At 44.3% G+C, this 17,324-nt stretch overlaps 1 protein-coding gene across 5 annotated transcripts in view; it reads right to left on the bottom strand.

Annotated features, from left to right (window-relative positions):
- Positions 1–907: 907 nt before the first annotated feature.
- Positions 908–17,324, bottom strand: part of chd7 (chromodomain helicase DNA binding protein 7) — a 41,347-nt gene continuing 24,930 nt past the window's right edge. For 4 of the 5 annotated variants that reach the window (XM_088397352.1, XM_088397356.1, XM_088397353.1 and 1 more), the window contains 23 exons: positions 17,084–17,279; positions 16,772–16,939; positions 16,300–16,479; positions 16,093–16,203; positions 14,883–15,094; positions 13,739–13,938; positions 13,174–13,333; positions 11,892–11,981; positions 10,254–10,357; positions 8,693–8,822; positions 8,354–8,460; positions 7,600–8,023; positions 7,309–7,517; positions 6,275–7,222; positions 5,757–5,923; positions 5,411–5,671; positions 5,122–5,292; positions 4,782–5,015; positions 4,493–4,708; positions 4,256–4,396; positions 4,075–4,179; positions 3,763–3,943; positions 908–3,631 (listed from right to left, as the gene is read on the bottom strand). In XM_088397352.1, coding sequence (XP_088253478.1) covers positions 2,643–3,631; positions 3,763–3,943; positions 4,075–4,179; positions 4,256–4,396; positions 4,493–4,708; positions 4,782–5,015; positions 5,122–5,292; positions 5,411–5,671; positions 5,757–5,923; positions 6,275–7,222; positions 7,309–7,517; positions 7,600–8,023; positions 8,354–8,460; positions 8,693–8,822; positions 10,254–10,357; positions 11,892–11,981; positions 13,174–13,333; positions 13,739–13,938; positions 14,883–15,094; positions 16,093–16,203; positions 16,300–16,479; positions 16,772–16,939; positions 17,084–17,279 — 5,704 coding nt within the window. In that variant the 3' untranslated portion in view covers positions 908–2,642. The remainder of the gene's footprint in view (positions 3,632–3,762; positions 3,944–4,074; positions 4,180–4,255; positions 4,397–4,492; positions 4,709–4,781; positions 5,016–5,121; positions 5,293–5,410; positions 5,672–5,756; positions 5,924–6,274; positions 7,223–7,308; positions 7,518–7,599; positions 8,024–8,353; positions 8,461–8,692; positions 8,823–10,253; positions 10,358–11,891; positions 11,982–13,173; positions 13,334–13,738; positions 13,939–14,882; positions 15,095–16,092; positions 16,204–16,299; positions 16,480–16,771; positions 16,940–17,083; positions 17,280–17,324) is intronic. The other variant, XM_088397355.1, reaches the window with a different exon arrangement.

Raw genomic sequence — 17,324 nt, 5'->3', positions numbered from 1 at the left:
AAATAAATCAAATTCATTGATCAGTTCAGGCAGAGTGGTTAGTATCTACCTCAGTTTTGAGGTTGGTGGTTCAAATCCTGGCTTAAATAAAACTGCTTGCGCAACATTGTAATCCAATTTATGATGTCACGATGCAATTACATAAATACAAGGCAAATGATTATTCCCAAGCGATATAATTTACCTTGGCTGTGGTACTGCTTTCCAAAAAGCTAAAAATAAATCTTTATCGTTCATCTATTTCAAAGCATTAATGCCAAATTTTAAATAGGATTTTTCCAGAAGAAATGTCAAATGCCTTGTTTGGTACAAGTTGAACATCACCACAAAAGATGGTCTGATATCGTTCGCCTTAATTTGGTCTTGTCAGTGGCCTTTAAAAAGTGATGCAACGTCCATCTGTTATCAATGAATTACAGCATGACACTGAGACATGAGCAAGCCCACATGGAGTCATCACTTCCATCGCATTGGAACATTCCGGCAGAAATCCGCTAAAGCTTCATGATGCATTTGCTCCTCAAGTAGATTTGAAGGAGATAAGTAGTACGTGTGATATTTTGAAGCGGAATTAAGTACAGCATTTGCTTTAGAAAACTGCACAAGAGAATCTCCAGGACCCCGCCCTGAAAAACACACACACAGTGGCACACACAAATACACGAGCGTGCACGTGCACACACACGTAGTCTGGCTGTCAATTTCTATTTTGTGAACTGCTCCTGTGAGAGGGAGGCCATTTGACTCCTGGCTACAGTACAGTCAGTTTTTTTTTTTTTTTAACTTAAACTCTTGCCCAGTCAGTGCAGAAATTGCATTTACTAGTTGTAAAACAATGCCCTAATTTTATTTTTAATTCAAATCCCCCGCCAAAATGCAAAATAAAGTAGGTAGTGACAAGTTGAGGTTTGGTTTCCTAGGCCAATATGATGATTCACTTTTATTAAAAGCATCATAGCTACAAGTCATCAATACATGACGTCTGGGGGGAAAAAGAGAACACCCAAAACAAAAGAAAAAAAAAAAAAAGAAAAACGAGGAAAAAAAACGAAACATTTACATTGTAAGTCTGTAAACTTCAAGGCTAGATAAGAATTTTGAGGTAATGCTCTTCAACTTGCTGGCTAAAAGTAACAAGTCCATTTTCTTTCAAAAAAAGTAGCTAAGTAATAAAGGTACCTGATTACTTTAACTCTTTAACACCAGTGCATCAACAGGAACAGAGTGAGACAAAACTGATTGCAGTACTTATTTGTCATCAGTTACAGTTTTAGTTTTTTTTTTCTTTTTTTCTATTAACACGACACTTGTGGTTTAATTCTTAGAGTCTGTGTGTTGGGCGAGTTATGATGGAACATTCAAAAGCTGCCATAGTTATTGCTGTCTCAGCATCACAGAGATGTGACAAGTTGAATGTGCGTGTGTGTGTGTATGCATGTGTGTGTGTGTTTGTGTGTGTGCTGGTCTGGCTGTGATAGTGAATGTTATGATCGGATCTGCACTTTCAAATATTTGAAGCGCGTGTGGCGCTTGATTTATCTCGTGTCGCTTAAGCCATTATTTGGAAATCGAAACAAATCAGGCACTACTGTTGCTTTTCAAGTATTCAAAATAATAATAAAAAAAGACAAAAAAAAAAATGCCAACTCACAATTCATTGTTGACCTTCATATAGTTAGAAGAACATGATTCAGTCCTGTTCTGGCCAGGTCTGGTGTCAGTGTGTGTGACTAGAACAACAGTCTCATTTAAGAGAGGGGAGCAGCGGGTGGTTTCGAACCAGCAGGGTGTGACAGGCCTCTACCACGATGAATCCACCTGAAACATCCCCGTGTGGCTCCAAATCCTTTTATATGACCCTCTTGGGGAGGTGGCGAGTCCGACCCCAGCCCCCGCGCCAAACTGACCAATCAGAGCTCAGCGGACGGCAGACCCAGCCCGTCTGCCTTTGCTGTGCTACAAAACTAGCTCCCTTCCAAGTGACGAGACAAGATTTGGAGACTGGCAGTGGAAAGACTCAAAACTGGCATACAAACAGTGTGGGACAGGGGCTTACCAGTACAAGCGAGGTCAGCTTGTGTGTAGACACACACTTTACACGTACACACAGCTGAAGGGATGGGGTGGGAGGCTATTTAGGGTGTGTAGTGGTAGGCTGTATGTGTGTGGTACTCATGTTGGTGTGCCTCCTTAAGAAACCTACAGTAATACGCTACATCAACTCCATTTCCAATTTTGGAGAACCTGACGCTACTAACGCGGAGCAGTCCGTACAAGCACGAGAAGTTGAACTAAAACACGGTTCGAGAGCTGAAAGCAGCAGCAATCATGATAATCATAACAATAAGAATGATGATAGTAGAAATAATAGCACTACTGGAACTCTGTGAAGAACAAGTGGAGATGCAAACTGGCCAAAAGTCTTTGAGGTGAACGGTGACTACACTAACAATCCAATTTAACTTAACACACACGGACCTTCTGCCTTTCTGGCACAGAGGCATTATGAGCCGGAGAGAAGGGAAAAAGATTGTTGTGTTGGTGGAAGCATGGAAAAGAGGTGGGGTGGAAAGGAGGAAGGAGGGGGAAGAAATGTCCACTGCCGCTGTGAGTTTTGAGTTGATTTCAGTCCATCAGTCACTCTAATCGTCGTCTTCCTCATCTCCGATCATCCCTCCATCCTCCATAAGCGATTCCTCGGCTTCACTTCTGGTCTCCTTTGCGGCTGCGCTCTCCTCAGCCAAGTCACTCTCTCCCCCTCTGGCCTCCTCATCCTCATTCTCCTCGTCCGCCATTTTTGGCCCCTCCGCCTTGTCGTCGTCTCTTGAAGGCTTTGCGGCCGCGGTGTTGGCCTCTGGCGCTCCTGCGGCGCTCTGAAGCTCAGCCAGGGTGGAGGCGGCGGGGAAGCCGGGAAGGCCGAGACCCCCGAGGCCAGGAGGTAGGAACATTGAGGGGTAGAGGAGGCCAGGGGCCATGGTGGAGAGGAGGAAAGGGTTGAACGCCAGAGAATTGGCCGACATGCCGGCGGCGGCGAGCAGTGCGGCGGCTTCGCCGTTGATGGAGGAATCAGCCGGGGAATCTGTGGCTGCCATCTGAGGGGTTGCGCTCCTATTGCTTTGGGATTTCTCCATCTTCTCTCCACCTTCCTCATCCTCTTTGTCAATTTTCCCCTTTCTGACAAGACGTCCACCTTCAGCACCAACAGCTTCCTCCTCATCCTCTTTGTCTCCACCCTCATCACCATCCGCCCCATCGTTGTCCTTTTCTTTTGTCTTCCGTTTAACTTCCTCACCTTCTGCCCCATCTCCTTCCACCGTGCCGTTGGTGTTCCCCGATGCAGAGGCCACAGCGGCGTTGGAAGCAGCGGTGGCCGTCGCCAAGTTTGCACCAAAGAGCCCCCCGAGGCTGAACATATTTGGGATCGCCGCGGCCATGTTGGGCAAGCCCCCCATGCCGGGAAGCATGAGGGGGAGCATGGAGGCGGCGGCGGCACTGGCAGCGGCCTGCTTGGGGTCAGTGGTGGTGGGAAAGGCCATAAGACCGGCGGCCAACTGGAGGGACTGGAGGCTCTGGAGGGAGGACAGATCCATTCCTCCGAAGAGGCTGTTCAGAAGAAGAGGGTTGATGCCTCCTATCAAACACAAAGTCACAACCTCATAATACTTGGAAAAGGACAAAATCTCACACAATGCATGTGTCGTGAGTTTGAAAACGTTATTACATTGAAAAAACTAGTATGCTGAATAGAAGCTGCTTTCTTACCAGCCGACGAAGCGGCGGTGGCCAACGAAGCTTGGGCAGCCTGCGCAGCCGCTGCTGCCTGGGCGGCGGCGGCCGCTTTGGCGATCTCAGATTTGGGTCGTCGTCCCCGACGTCGGACTCCCTCTTCCCGAATGACAGGACCTGTCAGCAGCCGGTCAAACATGGCTTCTGGGAGAAAACCCTGGGCACATTTGTATGTTGGGTTAGAAAATGATTGTGACCAATTCCATCAATTTCTATGGTGTAATTGTAGGTCGAGAACACTGTGGAACATCTCGAGATTTCTATCTGTTGGTATCTGTTGTCACTCACCGACTGTTTGACAATATCTGTCCAATCAGGTGCAATTGAAAATTCAGGGTTTTCCAATAGCCATCTAGGAAGTTCTTTCATTGGGGGAGCCATGGCCCCACCCATCTGGAAGAAAGGAAGACCGACTTAGTTTCATGTAATCAATGAAAAAACTCCAAAATAACACAACTTCAGTTCTTACCTTGCGCCCATTACGTCGGTTGACCACAGGCACTCTCTCATCTCCTGTCAGAGTGTTGATGTCGATCTTGTTGGGGTTTCGACAGCGATGACGCTTTTGCTTGGGCTTTGAGAACTGAGACATCAGTAACTCTTCATTCTTCTAGATTAGCAAGGGGGGGAAAAAAAAAGCATAGTTTGAGAGAGAAAAAAAAAAATGAAGGCAGATAAAATGCATGACAACAACAAAAAAACGTACTGGTGTAAATCCAGACATGTCCATGGTGTACGTAGGGTGCTGCCTCAGCCACTCGCCGAGCTCTTTGTTGGAAACGGTTGCCTCCTCTTCCTCCATGCTACCAGAAGCAAGCGATCTTCCACTGGGGCTCTGTTCTGACACCGCTATGGGTCTGTGCGCACGGGCAGGATCCTGGCCGCCTTCTGCACCTGAAACCTTGGTACCATCAGCATCATCCTGAGAAGAGAGAGGAGAACATCATTTTGATTTCTGTAACTTGACTGTATAGTTTATGTGCTAACAAACGCACCCCTACAGCTCTTTTGTTGCCCATAAAGAGCAGCTCCATGCCCTCGACATTTTTCCTGCGCCCCCGCCTCCTCCTCATCATCGGCAGGTCAGCTTCCAGTGAACCGTTGGCTCGGTGTCCGGAAGGCGGGGCTTGCTGCAGCAGCTCCATTTGGGCCTTTAGGGAGGGGTTGGTCACCAGAGCGCTGGGGAAGCCAGCCAATGAGGGAGAGCTTTTGTGTTGATGGTGTATACCCTGGGTAGCAAAAGGATGCAGTTTTAGAGACTGAAAAAATTTTTTTTTCTTCCTCCATGAGAGTAAAGGCTCGACAAGCAAGAGATCTTCTAATAGAGGAGCACACCTTGGTGAGATCCATAGCCTGACTCTGGGACTCCAGGGTTGCATGGCTCTCTCTCAGTTGAGCAACCATCTCCATCAGGTTGCGCCTCTTGGCTGCTCTTTCTGCCTCAATCTCGATCTTCCTCCTTCTTCTCCTCCTTTGTCGAGGCGCCGTCAGACCCAGAGGATCATCCTAAAACACAAAATCAACTATTACCACAGCCATTTAGTCTCCGGACAAACTTCAATACCACTACATTTCTGTATAAAGAAAAAACACAACAGTGATTTATCAGGTTTGAAGAACTCACATGAACATGCGGTGAAAGCGTTTTATCCTCCATCCCGCCATAAGGGGTGTGGATCCCGCTCATTGTCAGCTCGCCCAAATTTCGCCTCTGCAGCGGGCTCTCGCTTGCTGTGGCTACTGCTGCTGCTGCTGCGGGTATCGTGGAGCCATGACCTGGCATGAGGTTGCTAGGAAAGTCAAAGATGTGCCGTCGGTTGACAGGCCACTTGCCCTTCAGGACAGCCTCACAGATGTTGTCCATCCTGTTAATCATCACTCGATCCTGAGATGTGGAGAAAAGCAGAGTTAGATGAATACAATGAAATCATTTCCTAAGCAACAGACTGATGCATTTTCAAAAGACGCACCTTAGGCCAGAGTGTGAAGGCATACGTTCTGTCTTGCAAGGCCTGCAAGGCCGAAGTTTCCGTCAGGTCATCAGGGCAAAAGCCATCTCTGGTTTCATCTCGAACAGATGTGCTCAAAGATGCAATGCTCTCCTCGTCAAAGTTCTTCTGCTCCGAAACAGCACTCGCTAAGAAAAGATAGGGAAAGTCATATTTAAGGCTTAATTAAGGAGGGCTTGAAAATTGTCATCAAGGGATGCAAGCTCATTTTATTATCTGCCCCTGGTACTGAGGACCCATTTAAACTCTGTCAAGTCTTGAGGGAGAAACCAAAAATAGGCCTCTGAGCAAGTGATGTAAAATCATATGAAGTAGGCAACCAGGAAAAAATTATTCAAAATATATACTGTAGTTAACACACAAAAGAACATGTTATAGTAATTATTTGAGCCAATAAATTAACACTGAGAAAATAAAAAAAAAAACCTTCATTTGAATCAGAAGTGTTTCTAATCAATAAAGTAAACAAATTCTCATACCTTCAGCCTGCGATGATTTCTCGGATTTGTCATCTTCATCCATCCTCTCCTCCTCTTCCGGGCTTTTGTCGGCATCAGGTGACTTTGGAGACTTGCTGTCTTCCCTCTCCACTCCATCTTCCTCCTCTGTAGCATTATGACATGTTTGTGCTTCAAGATCTTCTGAGACCTTTGATATTATCTGGTTCCCGGCAGTCTCAACGGGAGCCGCGCTTGTCTCGTCTTCAATTATTTCTTTGTCTTGTTCGGTTTCCTGAGAAACTTCTTGAGTGTTCTCTGTCATCTCCTCGCTCGCCTCTTTTTCTGAGGTGGGTTGCGTCTCTTCTTTAACATCTGACACCGGTGAAGCTGTGGCCGCGTTCTCAACTTTAACAGCTGCCTCATTTTCCTCCATTTTTTCAAGAGTTCCAGTCTCTATGTCATCACTGGCATCCTCTTTCTCAGCCTCTATTTTAACTTCAGGCTTGGCATCTTCTTCCTCGGTTTTCACCTGGGTTTCCTCTGCTGCCACTTTAGCACTACTAATGGTTATTTCAGCAGAAGCTGCAACACTCGCCAGCTCTGCAGGCGTGAGGAGAGCTGAAGGGCTGCTCTCTGCTGTTCCTATCCCACTTTTGCAGAGTTCTCCCATCCCGAGAAGAGTCCCTCGCTGGCTAGTAACGCGCTGGTGTGCCTCCAGAAAGGACAAGGTAGGATCATTTTGGATGTGATAATCCGTTCGACTCACACCGTGCTTTGAGGCTCCGAGGAGGAGGTCCCTGTCATGGCGGCCACACTCCCACCACTCTGGAAGGTCTTGGGAAGGCTGACAGAGTTTGAGGCGTTCCGACAGCAGCGGATGAGGGAGAACTTGCTCTCTGATGCGGCGGAGTAATTCAATACGATACAATGTACGAGAAGCACGTTCCTCTGTGATGGGGTCGATGATCAGCGTTGGGTCGGGGAGTTCTGCCGAGGCGGAGAGATACGTTCAGGTGCTTAATGTGTTACAGGTAGGAATGTCAAAACCATTCAAAGCGTGCGTCATTTCTCACCTGTGTCGGTTTTGACCTGCATGCGACAGACACGTTTGCACATCGCAATGAAGGAATAGTAATATTTCTCCAAGCTTTCGTCTGTCTTTTTGTCCAGTCGGGCAAAGGCTCTAAATTGGGTCCAGTCAAATTTCTGACTCTGGGTGTCAAAGACTACTCCAAACGTGGACACCACACGGTAAAAGTCAGCCTCCTCACGACGAGTCCATCTAAAAACAAAACAAAATTCTTTCATGTAAATTCTGTATTGGTGACACGACAAAGGAATAAAAATGTAAGAAATCATTTTACCTTTGCCGCCTTTCCTTATAGTACATGGCTCCATCAGTCATCAAGGTGCTTGTGGTCATGACTGGTGAGTCATCTGTTATGAATTGTCCCCCTTTAGCAAAATAAGCACTTCCTTTAGTTAGGTACGGGGTTCCTTCAGCGATGAACACTGTTGTTGGATCTTGGATGTAGGCTGCTCCTCCTCCTGTTGCATCTGTAACCATTGTAATGGTTGGTAGGAAGTCCCGGCGTCGTCTTCTTCGCCCGTCGGGCCTGTTGAGGGCCTCTTGGCGAAGCTGCTCTCTGCGATTGGAACGCTGGTAGGCAGTGATGAGGCGGCGTAGACGGGCTGTCAGAGCTGACGCGGCCGGCCAATAGAGTCGCTCGTTGGAACCTGCAGCGCCGCCCATGGAAGGCACACCTTGGCCATTTTCATCAGATTTACCTTTAAGAGTGAGAGGATAAAAATTAGAATTGGAGATGAACCTCAAATAAAGATTGGGGGGGGATACACCAGTACACTTGCTAAATTTTCCAAATAAAATGTTTCAGGTTGACACTCATGAAGTTGACCTGTGAGGAAAAGCACAGGATTCAAGTTTTGCCACTAGATTGCTTGCTCGTTTCAATTTTGAAATTTAGTGAGGAAAAATAAAGTATGTGGATTCATATTGATTGACATGTTTTTGGGTCAGAATAAAGTTTTGATCGATTCATTTATAGTTGTGCAATTAGGAAACATGTTTCCCTTTTGATTAAACAACACAATAAATACCCTCTGCTTCTCCATCCCCGGTGTCATCGAGAGGAGAGTTGGTGAAATCATCCATTTCGTCCTTAAAAGGCATCCGAAGAGGCTTGTATTCTGGATCCTCATCCTCACTGTAGATGCGTTGGAAAGACATGCAAGGAGTTCACAATTTTATTATAGTCATTATTATTTGGACAAATGCTAGAACAAGATTGAATCCTGCCCCATTAACAAAAGACCATTGTCTAAAAAAAACCAGTTCATTTGTTTCAAACTTAAAAAAAATTCCTTCTATGAATTACAGGCATATGGAATATTACAAACAGACAGTAAGGGTAAAGAGGGATGACTGTCCCATCTTACCCTTCGACGCCATCTGCCATCATATCGTTGCCCCTCTGCTCAGCGGCAATAGCCTTGGCGTCAGGCATACCCACCCTCTCCAAAAAACACAGAGTGGGGTCGGCTCTCATGGAGTTATACTTTTCATAACCTGACGAGGAAATGTAAGAGATGTAAGTCTGAATTTTGAAAAGTCGAACAGGCTCGAGATTTACCACAAAAATCAATCCTCCTGCCAAAATCAATTTGCTTTGTGTGTCGACGCTATAGCCAATATGCAATCAGCGTCAACGCTAAATGAATGAAAAGCCAAAAAACAGAAGCAGAAGGCCTGACAAGAGGAACCAGCTGCTGGCAAGACAGGCAGTCTGTGCACGAGTACGTTTGTGTGTGTTGTCCGAGTGTGTTTGTATCCATGTAAGCTTGTATCCATGTGAGCCTGCAGGTGCTCTGTTGTGTCAGAGAAAAAAGGGGAGGAGAACAAGAGGAAGACGAAAATGTGTGTCATGGTGTCTGTGAAAGTGAGCGGGGTCGAGGAACAGTACGCGTGTGTGTGTGTTTGTCCGTTAGGGGCATCGAGGCAGAACTTATTAGATGTGCAGGATCCTACAGAGCTACATCGAAAAGAAGAAAAACAAAAAAGGGGAGGGGAAGTAAAATACAAGAGGCGGGGCGGGAGTAGGTAGGTAGTAAGTGAAAACTAAAAAAAAAACAGATGAGGTGTGGAAACAATAGTTTCGAGGACAAACAAAACATTGTGACTTTAGCGTCCTATTCCGTTTGCTTCTGTCCATGTTTCGATTAGAAAAATCGTGAGGCATTGATCCTAACCTCTGTCGTATACACAGCAAAATGTTAATCAGCGGAGACCATCACTCTTAGTGTGCACTTCTGTGTTTCTTTGCACACACACTGTACACTCCGCGTTCGTGTGGATGTGTGTGTGTGTCAGTCCCCCCTCCTCAAGGGCCTCCCTGGTGAATGGGGATTATGATTAACTACGGGTGAGCCCTTTTGTATTCCTCTATGTGTGTTTGAGTGTGTGTCAGTCCTAATTGAATCATAGAGGGCGGCAATCATGGAAAAATGACGACGATTATAACAAATTAATATGAATGGAGGCCTCCATTCACAACAAAGCACAAATAATAATAATAATAATAATAATAGACATCAACTATTATCAACACTGCATGCAAAAAAAAAAAAAAAAAATCAAACGTTTCCACAAAAATCTGTTCGCTTCATTTACATATATGTATTTGCAACATTAACTTCTCTAACAGAACGGAGAGGAAAACAAACCACATCAATGTTGAACACGAGCCATCAATCACACACACCACAGCACATGGAGGCTGACAGCTGCATGCCGCTGTCACCATAGAAACACCAATCAACTGCTGACTGGCCAAGCGGTTTGGATGCGGTGAGATAGGTGGATTTATTGTTTATGTTTTTATTTGAATATGTGTGAAGGCTCTGGAATGCTTTACATGTGCATTTGTACATGGTAGAAAAGTATCAACAAAATATTTGTTTTTGCAGCCATGTTCGTTTATTCCACAAGATCGTTTCTTACCATGTTTGAAGACACCTATGAGCAGGGATTTGTCTGCTTCACTGTCCCACCAGTCTGTGGGGACCTCGGCATGGAACGGCTGAGGAATCCAGAAATCCAACTCACTGAAGAGCAGATAAAACACGTCACTTGACCATCAAGCCAAATAAAACTCGTATTTTGATCCAAATACATGTTTAGTAAAGCAATATCTCAAATTTACATCTTATGAAGCAATTTCATTGATCTTACAGAAGCACAAAAAAATTACTGGAAATCATTCATACTTAGAGCATTAAGACTCACTGCAGGGGAAAGGCGAATCATATTTGCATGATAATGAGGAGCTGGCTGCTGCTGGTAAGCAAGACCATGTCATCATCTTTACTAGTTAATCACTGTTGCCTCTATTGATAGCACTGGAAGTCATTTAATAGAGGTGTGCAATGGCCAAATACGCAAATTGGATCGGATTACTTATCAATACCAGAAAAACCCCATGTGTAACGTAAAAACAGGTTCATCATGCATGAAAGTAAGACAATATTTTCCATGCAACCTGCTCCACTGATACCTTCTGCATTATGGCACCAAAATGCAAAATCCTCGATTATGGAAAGAGACCACAATGCACAATATGGACAATGGACGCTGAGAAACAGAGGGTGACAAGAGAAGAGAACAACGCAGGGAAATTGTCCCTTATCTCGGAAAACAGCAGCATGCCCGGTCTTTGGCAACGTACGCGTGAGAGTGTGCCAAGGCGGACGTGCTAAATCCCTCTGGCATATGTTGGCACGATGGCATCCCGTATGCCTGCACTTGCTCTCTCTCACTTGAACACATGCGTGGCTATGGCAAAGTAACCATCGTGTGAGTAGGGGGATTTGGGGGTGGGGGGAGTAGGGGATCAACACAAAATAGACATGCTGGAGATTATAAATACATTCACATCTGGGTGAAAAGGTTCTAAGAGGCGGGAGTTGATGAGACCAAAGTGGTCTGCAGAAAGGACAAAAAAGTATATGGACAGAAGAGAAGGTAAAAGCAAAAAGTTGAGGGCAGAAAAATTACCAAACCTAACCCATTGAAAATAAAACGGGTCAAAAAAAAAAAACCTTCCCCGAATAATTTTGCGGAGACCTTGTGTTAGGAACAGAGGCTGCCAAAGAGGCCACTTGAAGAGCCGAAAATACACTGGAGTAATAATTCATGCCATGGTCATAAATAACTCTTTTGCGGCTCACTGTCAAGATGCCTCCATAGGCATCCGTTTTATATGCAGAGATAATAATCCGTGAGAAGTGGTGCAAATCATATCACGTTTGTGATCAGATATCTTACCATTGTAATATAACACATAAAATTGGAATTTATTTTCAACTGATTTAATATCACTATTAAATATCCTACATTGCTACCTTTTGATTGGCTTTGTGTGCATTGTTCCATAAACAAATTCAAAACATGATATTTCTTTGGGATGACTGTTCAATTATAAGCGCTGAATGAATTTGAATTAGGTTGACTTGTTGAATATGGAGTAATAGGGAATAAAAAAAAATAGCTGGACAACAGGGACAAAGAGAAGAAATGGTGCCTCAAGAGAGATTTTTTTTTTTTTTAAAATTATGATGAAACAATTTAAAGTACACCAACCTGGAGTCAGCTCCATCCAGAATGCGTTCTGCCTGATCTCCAATGACTTCTTGTCTCAGATAATAGAGCATTCTCACCCTCAGCAACACCCTAACAAAGACATGGGAAAAAAAAAAAAGTCTAAATGGCCATTAAGTAGTGGGACAGCATGTATTAACTACAATTCAACTACCTAAAAGAGGCTCGTGGACAGTCCTGAATACTTTGCTGGCTTCCCTTAATAATGTTATGATTCTAAAATATTGGCTAATTAATGACATTGATTAAGGACATTGAACATGTTAATAATATTTCAAATGGGACACATATCCATATGCAAGACTTTCTATACACCTCTACCAGTGCTGGCTTTTGAAACAAAAATCACAATCTTCCCTCCACCAGTGAGCTATATTTAGAGCAGGCCCACAGGCTACTCATATGGTCTTTGGGGGGGGGCTACCTGGTGCTCACGAGCACCATATCTGTGGATCAGTTCCCACTTAAGGAATAAGGAAGTATGTTTTCTGGCATCATGGGATTTATTTGCTCCACGCCGTCATACATTTTTCATCAGGCCGACATTAGGTTTATATAGTAGCTGTAGCGGTTCACCTGTCGTGATGTATTATTGTGAAATATGCGCATTGTATATTTGATCGCTTCATGTCTACCTTGTAACGCTGTTAAGAGCAGAGAGCACCGGACATAGAAGGCTCTTGCTCATCATGAGGGAACACAAATTTGCAGCAATGAGGGGGAAGGGCATCAAGCAAGTATGTAACTTGGTATTAATTCTGCAGTGTGTGTTAGTACACGCGCACCAATGGCATCACAAGTAGCTGTGCGTGTGTGTGTGTGCGTTTGCTGGCAGTCTCTCTATGCTCATCCATCAATGTGCCAGGCCTGATTAGCCACACAACACTGTGCTCCAGCCTAGCAGATGGCACCACATAATCACCCCCAAGTGTGTGCGCGTGTGTGTGAGCGGGTGTACACACATGCATGTATCTGAGTGTGTACCTGTATGTACACCTTTCACCTAGTTCCAACAGGTCGGCCTGCCTTACCCGGCTTACGTATGCGCACACGTGTGCATTCAGAAACAAACATTCGTGAGCATAAGCACGTACAAACAAGTTCCACTTTGAAAGTATGTAAAGCACACCTCTTTTACAAAGTGCCTCCAAAGAGTTTAACATAATATTCAATGACAAAACCAACATTTTAAACACTGTCATGGAGTTAAGCCTCCAACTCGCCACCAAACTTTTGGTGGCAGCGTGTTCACAGTACGACTTACTTGTTACAGTGATGCTTCAAGTGCCTCTTGTAGCTATCCTCTTGCAGTAGATGATCAGGATTACAGCTGGCAAGCCAATCCGCTCTTGGTGTCTGAGGGGCTGGTGCTGTGGGTTTCCCTTTTTTGCCCTTTCTGCCTCGTGGTACTGGTGTTGACAGTCCTGAAGAAAAGGGGGAAGCGGTGTTTATGGTATATGGCGTCCGTATTTCTGGTGCACGACTCCCACAAGCAGATGTAAACAATCATGGCGGAGCTCAGTGATGCGGCAGCACACTTTTGGAGCGAGGGGGGGGAAGACTGCTTTATTGCAGACCAGGTTAGTGTCCACAGAGTGAAATGCCTCTGGGAGTTGTTGGATTTCCCCACACAAAGGTTGTTGACCATTCATATTGAACGCGTTTTAATATTTTAAGATTGTTGGGTCGGTCTTGTTTGGCACCTCATTATCAGGGCAAACACATGCCTAACACACTTCACACATAATAATCGAATAAAAGAGAAAAAATGGATTGTCTTTGTCTACCTGACCGAATGCATCTAGTAATATGTTCATTTTCATAGTTACCAGAGTGGTTGCTCAATGTCTTGGTTGTTCCATCTTCACTTGGGGTGATCAGATCCCATATGAAGCTTTTGATGTTTTCGTCGCCACGGTAATGCAATAGACAGTATGCTAGGAGCGCTCGGCAGATCGTCTCCACATCAGCCTCCTTCAGGGGGCGCTTGAAGCGGCCATGAGCCAGGATGTCACTCCATCTGCCCCAGCTTGAGAACAGGAAAGAAAATGATTACCTTTTAATCATTTATGTATGTGGATAGATTCAACTTTATAATACTGTACCATATTGACCACTAACTTTGAACAAGGATGTGGAAAATGCAAGTCTATTGTAAAATCTGGAAAACTAATGTATGCCGAATACAATTATAGCGCCCGAATGCATTTGCATATTATGCAAAACAACACAAATCATTTAGAAAGCTTGTAATATGAAAACTAAGCTACCTAGATAACTGGCATGACCTCAATCTTTCATGAACGTCCACATCATGGTGTCTAACAGCTCAGACACATGCACGCTAGCGGAACAGGATTGTTGACCCCACTTTCACTTGCGACCCACCTAGCTCCCGTGTGTGATTCAGACAAACAGCACCTAAACATTAAAAAGTGGCGGGGCAGTCTTCACACTGTCCCGAGCAAAAAAAATCTCCATTCTGTAAATTTCAGTGCTCACTGAACCGTGCAATCTGACCTTACTCTGATTCAAGACTGGTTAAAATTGTGGACAAGTGAGTGGGAGTGACATGAATGACAGGAAAAGATGAGGAGCATTCCCAAGCAAGGACAGAGCCAATAAAGACAGTGTGTTTTTGTGTCCTACAGCCTCGGGCCACAAGGCTAGACTGTAACAATAACAATGCCTGCATCTCACTAGCCTCACTGTTCTTCCTTGCACATACAGTCACGCCAAGTCAGCCATGAAAATGGACATGCTCAGTATAATGACCATCTATCTGCAAGTGTGTCAATGTACAGCATTGAGATAACAAACATAGAGGCTATTATAAAATGCTGCAAGTCATTTCAGTATACTAGTCTACCTGATGAGCTTCTAGAAACAATTTAGATCTAAATAGCGAGTTTTGTTTCACTTCATAATAATGCAGCAACCTTTGATATATGCAGATTTAAGTGTTTAACAAACCCATAGACTAGCAGGTTCTTCTCTACTCTGAAGCACTCAGATCGAGGGTAGCCCTGGACTTTGTCTTGGGGTCGTCGTGGTTTGGACAAGGGTCTGCTGGGTTCGTCCTCTTCACTCTCCAGCTCTGAAAACTCCATCATCTCGTCCTCTTTCACACTGCTATAGTGACGCGTCTGCTTTCTTACTCTTGGTGTGTCGATCACCAGCGTGTTCTGGAAACAAAAACAGAACAGAAAATGTTCATTTGTCAAAGGGTGTTGCCACATTTGGAGTGTACTGGAATGTCCAGTTTCCATTGATTCAGTTCTATGACAATTTACGGTCAATATGAAATAGGAAACAATCTCAAAGTCCAGAAGGTCCAAAGTCCACCCGATACTGAGTTTACTGAGGGTTTCATTCATGTAAATTAATCCGTCTCATTGAAAATGCACCCTGTTAAACACGACCTGTTCTGTAGCAAATTAGAATAATTGGGTATTTTTTCATGTGCTCCATTCCTGATGGTGGGAAAATTGCAGCTCATATAAACTGCCAATAATTATGCTGTCTAATGAATTACATTTAGTTTAATTAATTTAAATGCCTCCTGCTTACAATAAATATGCGCAAGCTGGGCAGTAGTTAGCGCAACCATTATCACTGAGGGCTACGGACATTTCCATTTTAACATCTCACAATAAGAAATCCCGGGGGAGCAGCCCAAGTGGAGCATATTCACTCTCTTCGAGCTGGATTAAATGTTCTAATGGAGGCTTGTCAAAGACAGGCAACAGGGAGGACATAAAATAAACCAGGAGGCACAATTATAAACACACAATGAATGGAACAAATTAATGGTGAGGCGGGAATGATAATAAGAATATTAAGCAGACAGTTCCTGCGTTTGAGTGTGCTTATTAATGATTATGATGACTGAGCTTGGTTTTGTCAGCAAATCCCTGAGTGATATCTGTGAACCCTCTGGGCATCTGCTTTTTGTTAAGTAGACCTAAGCGGCTTACACTCTCGATCTCAAACACACAAGGACAAACATTGGCACGTTGACAACAGGAACATGGGAAATAGGTAATTAAAGAAGCGCATGAGAGGCCTCTAAAAAAATAATATATCATTCTTTTTCAGATTTTTCTGGCACATTTTCTAGACTGGCATATTGTGATTGGTGACATCACCAGTATGTGGGGGGAAAAAATGAAATGGGTTATACCCGTCCATTGATGGCATCCAGGTCCAGTTCTGCCTTCTTGGCCCATTTCTGCCAAAAGTCGGGATCCTCCAGAGAAATGTCTGTTCTATTACCGGGAGCAACAAAACTGGCCTATTGAGATGGAACAAAAGTTAATTGGTGACAATCATGTAGCAGACATTTACAGTAGTATACGAATGTTAATTTTTGGATAGGTAAAGTCTTCACCTTGGCAAAAGTAGAACCTTTGCCCTCAGACTCGATGGTGATGGTATGTGTCCGCCTCTGAAGGATCTGGTCAATGTCTTCCTCACAGAATTTGGAGCCTTCATCCTCCTCATCCATGAGTGCCCCATATGCTCCCTTTCTCAGTAGGTCTTCAATCTCCTTCTTGGACAATTGCTGAACCTGGAGAAGAAATAAAAATGTTTTACTGCACAATAAATTATTTGTGCTGCTACGGTGTTTATCAGAGAATGGTTGAGTCTGAGAAACTTCATCTCAAGATGTCAAAAAGGAAATCATTGGCTACATAGCATAATTGCCTGTCATATTTCAATGTTTATGGAAAATAAAAATGGATATTGTAACAAAAACGAGATGGATGAACAAAGACCCAATTAAAAAAATACCAATGTGTGTTCTAAAAATGTTTGTTTTCTAAAAATTCATTCAGCATGTTGCCAGTTGTGCCGCTTACCCCACTGTTGGCATTCTCGCGCCCACTCATGCTCTGGAGGACTGCCTTGTCAAGACCCAGTTTAAGACTGGCCTTATCAAACATCTCTCGCTCGTAACTGTTTCTGGTGATTAGCCGGTAGATCTTGACAGCTTTGGACTGGCCGATACGATGACATCTTGCCTGGGCCTGAAAAAGGAAGATTTTAGAAGCTCATCACAATATATCCCAATTAAGCATTACAATTGTAAGACTACTGATAAACGTACTGCAAAAAAAACAAAAATGCCACGATCCCCTGAAGATCGTAGGGTCTCTCCACCAAGTTCATACCTGCAAGTCATTTTGAGGGTTCCAGTCAGAATCAAAAATAATGCAAGTATCTGCTGCAGTCAGGTTAATGCCAAGTCCACCAGCTCTTGTACACAGCAGGAAGACAAAACGGTCAGAATCTGGTCTGGAGAAGCGGTCTATGGCTGCCTGCCGCAGATTACCACGAACTCTGCCATCAATACGCTCATAGGGATAACTGGACACAAAAATTGCCCCCCCTCAGGTTTCAGTAATACTGCAC

This window comes from Syngnathus floridae, chromosome 14 (assembly GCF_059516105.1).
Source record: "Syngnathus floridae isolate MCC-2025c chromosome 14, RoL_Sflo_1.0, whole genome shotgun sequence".
Classification (NCBI taxonomy): domain Eukaryota; kingdom Metazoa; phylum Chordata; class Actinopteri; order Syngnathiformes; family Syngnathidae; genus Syngnathus; species Syngnathus floridae.
Note: the sequence above shows the minus strand (reverse complement) of the source record. Positions and strands in the feature narration are given on the sequence as shown.